The 11,006-nt window shown below is 37.9% G+C and overlaps 4 protein-coding genes across 4 annotated transcripts; 3 read left to right on the top strand and 1 right to left on the bottom strand.

The window, feature by feature from the left end:
• Nucleotides 1–120: 120 nt before the first annotated feature.
• Nucleotides 121–2,172, top strand: LOC105697973 (WASH complex subunit 1). Its single transcript, XM_012421744.2, has 4 exons — nt 121–244; nt 314–443; nt 518–1,058; nt 1,131–2,172. The coding sequence occupies exons 1-4, from the start codon at nt 223–225 to the stop codon at nt 1,959–1,961; spliced, it is 1,524 nt and encodes a 507-aa protein (XP_012277167.1). The 5' UTR covers nt 121–222; the 3' UTR covers nt 1,962–2,172.
• Nucleotides 2,173–2,275: 103 nt separating this feature from the next.
• Nucleotides 2,276–8,086, bottom strand: LOC105697976 (mitochondrial carnitine/acylcarnitine carrier protein). Its single transcript, XM_012421746.1, has 5 exons — nt 7,759–8,086; nt 7,539–7,653; nt 7,120–7,434; nt 4,074–4,247; nt 2,276–3,847 (listed from the first exon to the last, which is right to left on the bottom strand). Exons 1-5 carry the CDS (start codon nt 7,852–7,854, stop codon nt 3,660–3,662), a joined length of 888 nt encoding a protein of 295 aa, XP_012277169.1. The 5' UTR covers nt 7,855–8,086; the 3' UTR covers nt 2,276–3,659.
• LOC105697971 (carboxypeptidase N subunit 2) lies at nt 4,275–7,092 on the top strand. Its single transcript, XM_012421742.1, has 6 exons — nt 4,275–4,548; nt 4,742–4,876; nt 4,953–5,075; nt 5,147–5,976; nt 6,062–6,611; nt 6,712–7,092. Exons 1-6 carry the CDS (start codon nt 4,510–4,512, stop codon nt 6,883–6,885), a joined length of 1,851 nt encoding a protein of 616 aa, XP_012277165.1. The 5' UTR covers nt 4,275–4,509; the 3' UTR covers nt 6,886–7,092.
• Nucleotides 8,087–8,411: 325 nt separating the features above from the next.
• Nucleotides 8,412–10,226, top strand: LOC105697930 (SUMO-activating enzyme subunit 1). The gene is made up of 6 exons (XM_012421672.1): nt 8,412–8,588; nt 8,725–8,896; nt 8,976–9,232; nt 9,350–9,522; nt 9,612–9,744; nt 9,824–10,226. Exons 1-6 carry the CDS (start codon nt 8,491–8,493, stop codon nt 9,987–9,989), a joined length of 999 nt encoding a protein of 332 aa, XP_012277095.1. The 5' UTR covers nt 8,412–8,490; the 3' UTR covers nt 9,990–10,226.
• Nucleotides 10,227–11,006: the final 780 nt, after the last annotated feature.

Genomic DNA, 11,006 nt, shown 5'->3' with positions numbered 1-11,006 from the left:
AGTTACTTTTAGAGAAATTCTTTCTAATCATTCCACGAATTTCTACATGTAAGGCTTTAAGTACAAGAAAGTCTTCTTGAGAAATGCTTTTCGTTACGACCTGGTGATGTATACGTACTGGCCCTTTACACGCTTCAGGAAATTCTTTTTTATTCAAGATTTGTTATCGCTTAATGCGAGTCGGTATATCAGTGATTATTCTAACCAGTTCCCAAACAAAAGATGACGGACTGCCTTGAAATTAGTAAGTATTCTTCACGTATAAAAATGTTTATTACTCTCTTAGTTAAACCATATATTGCTTGATTTTTAGATGTTATTCCTCAGGATCTGAGGCAGGAGGAAACAATTATCCAAATAGCCAAAGTCTTGGACAAATTAAACTCAGCTGTCTCGCATATCTTTGAATGCATCGATGTTAGAATATCAGAAAATCGGGAGAGGTTATACTAATGCACTTAATTATGAACCTTGATTAATTTTAATTATTAAATTGTTGAATTTAAACCACTTTCAGATTAGCAAGTATTAAAACTAGAGCAGTGAAACTTGAAGGATGGTTGAACCATTTAGAGACTAATATGAGTTTGAAAGCTGTGAAGATTATTTCGCCAGCTAAATATCCAGCTAGTCATACATATAGGGAATACAAACTAGCGATACAGCGTTCATTCAAGCAGAGGCCTATATCGATTTATAAAAGTCCGACACCCATTGCAGAACCCTCTGAATCCAGTATCAATAGACTGAAAGATGGAGAGTACAATATTGCTGAGAGCCTTCAAGAAAAATTGCAATTTTATTATATTAAATCCAAATCCAAGAGAGATGAAATGCATAAAGTGGTCGAAGATATGTTACCGTCGCATATAAACTCACTAAGTTCGTTGTTGGCACTTCATGATCTGGGTAGCCCATATGAGACGTCTGTTAAGCCTCTTTTTCAAAAAGATGAAAAGCAAAAACTCGAAGATGCACCTGACTCAATTGTGCAGCCTTGGTATTCTTCAAGTCTGGAATCACCTTCAACCTACCTTTATGCACCAATTTTAGGAGAGGTACCAGAAATGTTCATTTCATGTAAATGTCTCATGGATTTAAACTCATTAATTTTGTCTTTGTTCTTTTAGGTACCTCAAATAGATGTTCCACTGACATTACCAGATTTACCAGGCATCGTTGACGACGAGCAGTTTGAATTAGACCTCAGTTCTCAAAGTCCGATTGCACCCTCTTCATCGGTTACTACCCCAACGGTTAGAGTCAATCTACCATCTCCACCGTCGGATGGGAAAGATATATCTACAAAGGCTGAGCATAATGCTCTGAATCTGCCAATTCTCCCAGAAGAAACAGTTTCTTCATCTGAAACTTCGTTACAGCCACCGCCTCCTCCACCTCCACCATCCACACTTTCCTCCCCATCCAAAGTGCAAGTTCAGCCAATGCAATCTGTGCAATTGTCACCTTCTCTTCCACCGCCACCGCCACCACCGCCGCCGCCACCACCACCGCCACCACCACCGCCTCCTCCGGCTCCAATGTTAGAACCTACAGCTTCTGAACAGTTACAGGAAGGATCTGATACAAAAGCTAAAGAAAAAATATCCACAAAACCTGCAGCTAAAGTAGTGAATACTGGAAATGATCACTCTAATTTGATGGCAGCAATTCGTGATGCTGGTGGAATTGGAAGGGCAAAATTACGGCACACTGTTCCTGCGGAAAAGAAAGAAAGAAATTGGTCGTCGGCTTCTGTTGGCGGTGACCTTATGGCTGATCTTCATGCGAAATTATCTCTCAGGAGAAAAGGTATCGCTGGTTCTAGCATTGGAGCTCTCGAGAGAATGGCGAGTTTAATTCCACCCCCACCAAAGAAAAGTGATTCGGCAGTCTCTGACAGAAACTCCACCACGAGCGAATGTGACTCCCAGCCAGATGAAAATGACTGGGAAGAGTGACGTTTATGTGAGAATAATTTTAAATGCTGTTATAAAGTGCCACCATTCCAAGACCAGTCGTGTATTTATCTATCGGTGCACTGTGAAAATGTGTCTTGACAGTTGTACTCTGCAAAAAGCAAATCCAAGATTATTCTACATACAGATTTTTTATTTCGACCGTAGTCTAATGACTGTCAGATGTTTTGATGTACCATTGGAATTTGGTGGGAAAATCAAGATTTTATAGAGATTTCTCAGAAATTGATTTTTTTCATGAGATACATTTTGTAATCATGGAGTTACTTGTTCCTACGATCTTCAACCTTGAAGACTAAACTGGAATTCTTTTTATTTATCAACTGTAACGTCCTTTTACACATTATCTCGTTAAGTTACTGTAATAAATTAAGTTAATTTCTTATATCGCTGTGTGTTTTTAACGTTCAGTTTAATGAGCGTTAATACATACACAAACAATTATCATAAAAATTACAAAATAGTACATTTTGATTATAACCCACATGACGGTGAAACCGTACAACTTATTTGCATGCATTTTCTGTGCGTATATAGCCGGCAGAGACCATTGAGGAATTTATATCTGCCATTCGCAAAACAATTCATCATATGATACTTAATTGTTATCAGCTGATATGTAAAGTGTTGAAACTTAAATAAATTTTTATACCTAAAGTATTAGGTATACAAAATGTTTTTATGTGTGATTTTTAAAATCACTTTCAAGTTCATAAGAAAAAAGTATTAATTATTACAATAAAATGCCAGTATTCATAAGTCTATTACAATAATTCACTCTCTTCACTATCAACAACAAAAATACAAATCTTTTAAAAAATATTAACATTAAAAGTATTTTTGTAGAAAATTAACAATTGCGTGTATTATACACTACACTATAGTATTTGCATTTTTACTCAATTAATACACACACTGTATCATTGCTTAAGTTAGCCTTAGTCAAGTACTTCTTTTAATAATGAAATCAGGTGTAATTCCTTGACGCAATAAGTTGAACACGACTACGTGACCTGTATTTGTCCTCGATATGTATTAGGAAAACTTTGCTTATCAATTACATCCCCTGACACCTTTCTTGATGTAATGTTTTCCATTGAATGACACTTAAGATCCTTCTTACATCTATACTTTCATATTATCACTATGTTCCTGTGGATTAGTAATTTAATGGCAGCTTTGGGATGCATATTTTCCTTACATATTAAGAGCAGTTAAATTCTGTATTGATTTACAAACATTATTTCCTGTACCCAACAACACGTTATACTTTTATCAGTAAAAAATTGCAAAAGGCTAGTCTATCAAAATTAACACTGATTTTAATAATGTATACACGAAAATTATACCTCACGTTTAAAGGTATTTCCCCACCTAATATTAATTCACAAAAATAGGCATTATGGGAATATGTACATTTTTGTTCAAATTGACAATAAAAATAGCAGTGGCAATAACAGAAACAATTTAATGACCTGTACAAATTTACTTGAGTGGAAATAATGTTCATAAATCAGTATGTTTCTATCCTCTTAAAATTGGTCAAGAAGCACGTATTATCGAGAAGCATTGCGGTGACGATACTTGATATCAAGATCCACCTTTACGCTACATTTTTACTACGTTAGTAAGTCTGTTAAGACGAAGGTAGCTCTCAGTCTTGGTAACATCAGATCGATGTTATAAGTTTGGTGCAGCCCATGTAAGGAAGTTCATGGCCACTTCAAATCCTAAGAAACAGGCAGCGTTAGCTGGAACAGCTCGAAGCATGACAGGAGTAAAGCCTTTATAGAGTGCCCGAGGTCCTTCTTCTCTCATCAATTGTGTGAAAACATCTCTGATACCATTCTTGTAAGTGCCTTCAGGTGCTTTGGTTGAAAAAAAAAAAAAAGAAAAAGAAAAAACAGAATTCATTACATTACACTATACAAAATTAATACATATATAATTTCAATAAACTAGGTAACCTAAAAATGTGATTAATAGGTTATTTTTTCTGTTGTATTATTTTGATAAATAATATTTCAAAAGATAATGAATTTAAAAAATAGGTGGCTTCGATAAACTTTTAAAACAGTGGTTTTGAACAGTTACCAGTTTGAAGTCGACTCTTTAGAACATCTGGTGGCATCCCTACGATCCAATTGGCAATCCCTGCCAAACCGCCTGCTGTAATCGTGGAAAGAAGTCCTAGCTTTCCGCCTTCCGGGGTCATCGCTCTTTGCAGACACTCGTACGTCATGAAATACATCCCGCTGGCTGGTACATCTGCAAAGATTTCATGATAAGTTTATACCTTTGGTACAGTCAAAACTTAATTCAGAATTGCAAGTTTAGTTTATATACAATAATTAATAATAGCGAGTAGCGCGTGTGGGCCGAGAAGATAGTATGCATCCTGTTTGATAGGAGGCATCAAGTTGGATAGATAGCAGCCAACAAAATTCAGTTTCCCTCGGACCAGCATCCCAATCAAGATCCTGAATACCGTTCCTACTTAGAATTTCCTACGTTTAAAGTGTGAATTACTATGGAAATAGTTTCATTTTTCTGGACTCTTCTCATTTTGGTACGTGGACATGGTGTACGATCCTTTGCACATAAATATTGTCTGAAAAAGACCGCCATAAAAGTGGTTTGAAGCTAGTTCATTTTAAAACCAGACATTAAATTGTCTCTATAACATTTAAACTCGACAGATTACGTCCGTTTTGTTTTACAATTTCTAATTTTAGTTAGTTGAATTTTTCTTCGATTAACAGGGATGCAGTACTGGTCAAGTAATAGATATCGGTGGCGTGTGGGAAGTAAAATGTCCACAAGGATGTTCCTGCCAAGTTTTGCAATTTTCCGACCTGCCCTTGCATCAGTGGATCGACCCAGTAATTGGGACTCCGGTATTAATTTTTTTAATTTTATGTGACAGTAATTTTTAACAAAAACTGAGTACCCCTTTGTTTTCGAAACTCGGAGGTTGACACCTATACCAACGTAGATCCTGAACATCCCATGTTCTCCGAACTATTAAAATCAGCCACCTGCATCGTGTCCGAGAGCCCTGAAGAACTTTTATCTAAACTTCCTGTCGATGTGCAGGTAAACAAGAATAAACTTATCTAATTGTATCCGAAAGGAAGAATTCTTTCTCTTATCGAGTCGAATTCTAGGTCTTTACAATCTTGGAGTCAGGGAATGGAAACTCTGAGATCATCCTGCGAGCAGTTGATTTACAGCGTTTTACGGAACTGATATCACTGGACATCCAAGGTATCGAATATAAACCAACTACGTCAACTGGCACTTTTGATAGTCAGACAAGAAAAAAAGGAGGAATCGTCCTGTCAGCCGACACACTTCTTCCCCTTGGAATGACACTTTTATATTTAAACTTGGAACGAGTCACACTCACTGGACTAAGCTTGACTAATCGGAATAAGGCCAATCTGGTAATTAAGCCTATGAGCACACCAAGCAATGAAGAAAGAACTATTGCAATCACTGCCACGAACAGTAGTAATCGAAATGGGCATCGACTGATTTTTCTGAGTCAGCAAAACTCTGGTGAGAATGACGACAAAGAAATTCTACCGTATGATGTGTACAAGCAAGAGGTTGAAGGCTACAGAGAAACCGGTGGCCTTTTCACGGGTCTGAGCGTGCTCACTCACTTGAGAGCTTACGACTGTGCACTCAAAGACATCTCTTGGCACATGTTCGATGGCCTCGAAAGTTTGGTCTACTTGTCACTCGAGAGGAACGATTTGAAATTTATTCCCGAATTTTGTTTTTATGGCACTCCGAGTCTCAGATCTTTGTCATTGGCAAGCAATCAGCTGCTAACTTTGAAGAGCGTGGATCTTGCTGGTTTACTGATGCTGGAACAGCTTGATCTCCGAGGGAATAATCTCACTTTCTTGTCGGAACTTTCATTTCCTCCATTCCCAGCACTGAGAATAGCGGATTTTAGGGAAAATCCTTTGGATGCCGTATTTCCTAGGTAAACGAATAGTACATGATTAATTACCTACGAAACTTTAAACTACAAAGGTGTATAATTTTTCTTGTCGTGATCTTTGTTTCAGCACATTTGAAATTATGAATACAACAATGAAGCTTTACTTGGGCGGTAATGGATCGAAACTTAAACTTCAGAAGAATTCTCTGCTGGGTCTTCGACAAGTGGAATTGTTACATCTGTTTAATCTTGAAATACCTGTGCTGGAACGTTTCATTTTGCAAGGCATGCCTAGCTTGTTGGAACTGAAGATGCGAGGGAACGTTACCAGAATAGACTTCGACGCCTTTTTGGATCTAAACAAGCTTGTCGACTTGGACTTAAGCATTTGTCATATTCGTCAAATATCAATGGATGCATTTTATGGACTGGAGAAAGTTAAACGAATAGATCTGTCCTACAATGACCTGGAATTCATTCCGCCAGGCTTATTTACATTGCAACAACAAAAGGAATTAAAAGAAATCATACTTAGTAAAAATAGATTGACTACATTGCCATGGGATTTCTTTAAGAACCTGCGTCCTGTTAATAGGCAACCACAGATACAAAATGTGAGACTGGATGGTAACCCATGGGATTGTACATGTGCAATGGCTAATTGGAATCCAAACTTGGTATGTACAGTAATGCAACAATAAAGCTGAGGATCCCTGTTCAGCAGCGTTAAAATCATTTCAATATCGTTTCGATAAATCTTTGGCATCACTATTACAGGTCAACAGGGTGCGAGAAACTGCGCCGAGATGTTTTACACCAAAGAGGTTGCTGAATTGGGGTGTGTTTCATGCATTACGCAAAGGTGGGCTCCAGTGTAGACGTCCCAAAAGGCGACCACTTAACCGTAAATACACAAAAACGGTTGAGTTTGACAATAATGAAATTAGTTAGTTGTACTTTTACGGTGATGTTTACATTACAAAGTATTATATATTTAGCAGTAAGATTAGTATTAATGAAAGTACACATAAAAAGATTAGGACATCGTAGTTATATATTACAAAGATGGGTTACACCATAATTCCAAAGTCCACGTGTTAATGGAATTAAATTCATTGTTTAAAATGTAACGAACTCGAAAATATAAGTAAAAGAGTATTAATTGATTTTGCATGAAAAACTCACCTCTTAACAATGTAGCGCAGGTACCTTTGTATATACTTCTAACTCCTCCTTCCCGATACAACTGTTTTACACAGTCCATAGGACCATTATATTTAGGCTTCGTATTACCATGTTGAACTTGTAGAAGACACTTTATCCTCTCACCAGGTGCCATTATAATAGTAGTGAATACACCACTAAACGCTCCAGCATAAAACAACTGAATAGGTGTCAACTTTTCATCTTTGTGCCTCTGTTGAATCTTCTTTCCCATACCAAATCCCATAAAACTCATTGCAAATATCGGAGCAATACCACACAGAGGAGCTAACATTCCTAAATAAATAAAGCAAACACATGCATAAATAAACATAGAAACAAAATTAAATGTTATTCATAATTATTCTGTGATCACGGCTGCATAAATTAATTCATCGTACCCTTGTATAGTCCTCGGATACCTTCTGTAGTAACAGTTTTCTTTGCACAATCCCATGTGCCTGAATATAATGGATTTTCTTTCGGTCCAACTTTCGGCATTGTCTGAAGCCGAACCTAATGAATATCATAACATTACATTATCTTGATCGGGCCAAAACTAATATTAACTTCCTCAGATTTTTATAAAATTCATAGTTAGGAAACACAGGATAACCTCACCTTGATGGTATCGAGTGGATGGCCACAGACAACGGTGCAGATTCCACCGAAGCCTCCGCTCAGAAAATACTTAATAGGACTCACGTTTTCTGACATTTTGATTTATAAATATTTAAAGGGACCGGCGATAGTTATCAGTGCAACCGTGAAATCGATCCTTGCTTGCAACTGAAAGCCACGGGCCGTGGTCGAAGTACACGGACACAATGCTATCTAATTATCATCCGCACGGTAAAATAGTCGATACACTCTGGCAAACAATCACTTACAATCAATTTACTTAAATCATTCCATTCCACTTGGCCATTCGGTGGCATTCTCACCAGAAGAGCACTCGTGGCCAGGGTCGAGTAAGTAAAATACCCTAGGTAATTTACGTAGTTTTTTACAGTAATTTACTAGGTATTTTACTTCACAAATTTCATACACGAGGTAAATTACATGAATACGGCACTTTACGTTTCTACAGTTCTTACTCCTGATACGCTTAAAATTAAAATGTGTTGCGCTGTCACTGAGGGGTAACAGGTGCATTAGCCGTTTGCATCCTCCACCAGGAGGCAGCACAGGACGCGATCGCGCGACCTGATTTTGAGCAATCTTCCAACTCATCTCAGTTTCTAGATTCTTTGCTACTTCCTGGTCGTGATTGATCGTGATCAACGTGATTAATTTTGTGTACGAGCCGGCTTTTGTGTTTAACAGGTCGTTGATATTTATTAATAATTTAAGATGGTCGAACAAAAAGACGCCGTCGCAGAGCTAACGGATGCGGAAGCCGAGTTGTACGATAGACAAATTCGCCTGTGGGGTCTTGATTCACAAAAGCGGTAAAGCTACGATTTTCTAACCTCATTTTAACATTACGCGCCAATCTTATATAAAATGAATTTGAAAAGTACATTCACCATTGCTGGAAACAATTTTGTAACAGGAAAGTCTTGATTTTTGTTTTGTTACTTGCAGATTACGCTCGGCTAAAGTTTTGCTCGTTGGAATGAATGGTTTTGCTGCGGAAGTAGCTAAGAATGTTATACTGGCTGGGGTGAAGTCAATTACCTTTTTAGATCATAGAAATCTAACTGCCGAAGATATGTGTTCTCAGTTCCTCGCACCAAAGACTGAAATCGGAAAGAATGTACGTTGTACCTCTTGGTTTCTTTTGGTGTTTATAGTTAAATCTAATATAATTAAAAATATTTGTTATTTATTTTCAGAGAGCAGAAGCTTCAGTACAAAGAGCACAGAATTTAAATCCAATGGTTATTGTGAATGCCGATACCACTAAAGTAGATAATAAACCGGACTCGTATTTTGCAAACTTTGATGTCGTATGTGTTTCGGAATGTACTATCACACAGACAAGGAGAATTAATAATGCATGCAGAAAACACAATGTGAAGTTTTTCGTTGGAGATGTCTGGGGCATGTTTGGTTATACGTTTGCTGATTTAGATACCCATGAATTTGCTGAGTAAGTTGAAGAGTTTTGGGTAGTATTTGGGACTAGCATAATTTGTTACAGTTAAATATGGTTAATTCAATTTCATAAGCCAGAATCGTTATCTCTTCACTTTTTTTTTATGTCAAGAGACGTAGTACAGTCAAGGAAAGTACAGTCTGGAGCAGGAGAACCCCTTGGTAAAGACGTGTATCAAAATGTTGTTACGACGGTCAAGAGAAAGGAAACTTTTGTACCTTTTGAACAAATTTTTGAAGTAGAGAAGGTGCCTAAAGATGGCGATACATATTATTTATTAAGAAGTAAGTGTATTCCGATATGTATTTCAGTTCACCAAAGATTTTTAAAACGTTCTTAATACGTCAGATATGTTACTCAATTTTATTTTTAGTAATGTTGAACTATCGTGAAAAATATGGCAAGGATCCATTGCCAAGTGAACGGGATTGCAAGGGTTTGAAGGATGAAATTGCATCTATTATCGAGGAATATGAACTCGGAGATACGATTAATTATTTAACCGAGCAAGTATCCTCCTATCGTTCATACATATTTATATCTATAAACAATAATAGTTAATGGAATTTTAATGTCTTATCATAGGGGGGATGTCTATGGTCAAACCAGTCCAGTGTGTTCTATAGTTGGTGGCGTCATGGGACAAGAGATAATTAAGACCGTTTCACAGAAGGAAGCGCCTCATAATAATATATTTATATTCAATCCGCAAACAATGTGTGGTAAAATCCTGCACCTGGGATATGCCTAAAGTTCAAAGACACGTCGCCATTAAGTATTTTTCCTACATAAAATGAACTATAAACGTCCAAGTGCTCCATCTCTTCACACTTGACCCGACTATGCTGAACGACATCCTTGAAGTACAGTGCAAAAAAAAGTGAATTCATCATGTGCGGAAGATACATTCTTTTTTATATTTTTGTAAAGATACAGAATTTCATTTATTTGCAGAAGTCTGAAGTTGCATTAAATTCCTATACCTCAAGCATGAAGGCTGTGACGTCATGAAAGCAGCCCACGATAGAGCACGTTTTACGGCATATTTTTAGTAACCGCAAAGCGCACGCTACCGAGAGCAGCCTTTCGTGGAGGCCATTTACATTCGATAACGTAATCTCATGCGAAACAAATGGATTCTACACAAACGGCCTCTCGAGAATGGCTGAGCGATTTTCTATCCGGGTCGTAAAGGGGTTAAATGTTTTGAGAAATTGCCCACGAGTTTTACAATGTATGCGCATAGGTCGCGTCCGCCACTCGTTGGATGAGAGTCGCGCGAATTGCGTCGCGAGTTTATTTCCCGTGCACGGAAATATGACTCAGAATAGTTGGCCGCGGCAAAGCAACGTGAAAGGCGCTTTGTCGATTTTTCGCGTCCCGTCGAGTGGAAAACGGCGGGAAACGCAAAATGGAAATTGAAAAATTGAAAAGCGCCGGAGCGGTGGTTTAGCACGGCTCGTTATGCTTTATTGGGCGGCCGATATTACTTCGTAGGGTTCCGTCCTGCGTTCCCAGCTACTATATATCGCGGATTGAAAAGTGGGATTTCCCGGCAGGGGGTTTCATTCGCGAAGTGTCGAAAACGTAGCGCTTCCCATTCGGCGCGTTCCCTCTGGAAAAACGGATTTCATTCGGCCCATTCGACGCATTACTTGCAATTATACCAGTCGATTCGATTCGCTTCGTGACTCATCCGCGTACCCTCTTATTAAACGTTCTTTTATTCCATTCATGGTAAATAGAATGACGCGCGGAAAAGCCCTAA

The sequence above is a fragment of the Orussus abietinus genome, unplaced genomic scaffold (genome assembly GCF_000612105.2).
Source record: "Orussus abietinus isolate OABI.00-Male unplaced genomic scaffold, Oabi_2.0 scaffold1, whole genome shotgun sequence".
NCBI lineage: Eukaryota > Metazoa > Arthropoda > Insecta > Hymenoptera > Orussidae > Orussus > Orussus abietinus.
This window is presented reverse-complemented; position numbering and strand designations above follow the sequence as displayed.

What these genes read in the sequence shown, in the direction of transcription:
- LOC105697973 (XM_012421744.2), top strand. Translation starts at nt 223, where the DNA reads ATGACGGACTGCCTTGAAATTA. An exon ending in GACGGACTGCCTTGAAATTA is followed by an intron (nt 245 to 313) that starts GTAAGTATTCTT and finishes CTTGATTTTTAG; the next exon opens with ATGTTATTCCTCAGGATCTG. An exon ending in ATATCAGAAAATCGGGAGAG is followed by an intron (nt 444 to 517) that starts GTTATACTAATG and finishes AACCACTTTCAG; the next exon opens with ATTAGCAAGTATTAAAACTA.
- LOC105697971 (XM_012421742.1), top strand. Translation starts at nt 4,510, where the DNA reads ATGGAAATAGTTTCATTTTTCTGGACTCTTCTCATTTTG. An exon ending in TCTGGACTCTTCTCATTTTG is followed by an intron (nt 4,549 to 4,741) that starts GTACGTGGACAT and finishes TTCGATTAACAG; the next exon opens with GGATGCAGTACTGGTCAAGT. An exon ending in CTAATTGGAATCCAAACTTG is followed by an intron (nt 6,612 to 6,711) that starts GTATGTACAGTA and finishes TCACTATTACAG; the next exon opens with GTCAACAGGGTGCGAGAAAC.
- LOC105697976 (XM_012421746.1), bottom strand. Translation starts at nt 7,854, where the DNA reads ATGTCAGAAAACGTGAGTCCTATTAAGTATTTTCTGAGCGGAGGCTTC. An exon ending in TATCCGAGGACTATACAAGG is followed by an intron (nt 7,435 to 7,538) that starts GTACGATGAATT and finishes TTATTTATTTAG; the next exon opens with GAATGTTAGCTCCTCTGTGT. An exon ending in AAAGAGTCGACTTCAAACTG is followed by an intron (nt 3,848 to 4,073) that starts GTAACTGTTCAA and finishes TTTCAACCAAAG; the next exon opens with CACCTGAAGGCACTTACAAG.
- LOC105697930 (XM_012421672.1), top strand. Translation starts at nt 8,491, where the DNA reads ATGGTCGAACAAAAAGACGCCGTCGCAGAGCTAACGGATGCGGAAGCC. An exon ending in GATACCCATGAATTTGCTGA is followed by an intron (nt 9,233 to 9,349) that starts GTAAGTTGAAGA and finishes TTTTATGTCAAG; the next exon opens with AGACGTAGTACAGTCAAGGA. An exon ending in TACATATTATTTATTAAGAA is followed by an intron (nt 9,523 to 9,611) that starts GTAAGTGTATTC and finishes TTTTATTTTTAG; the next exon opens with TAATGTTGAACTATCGTGAA.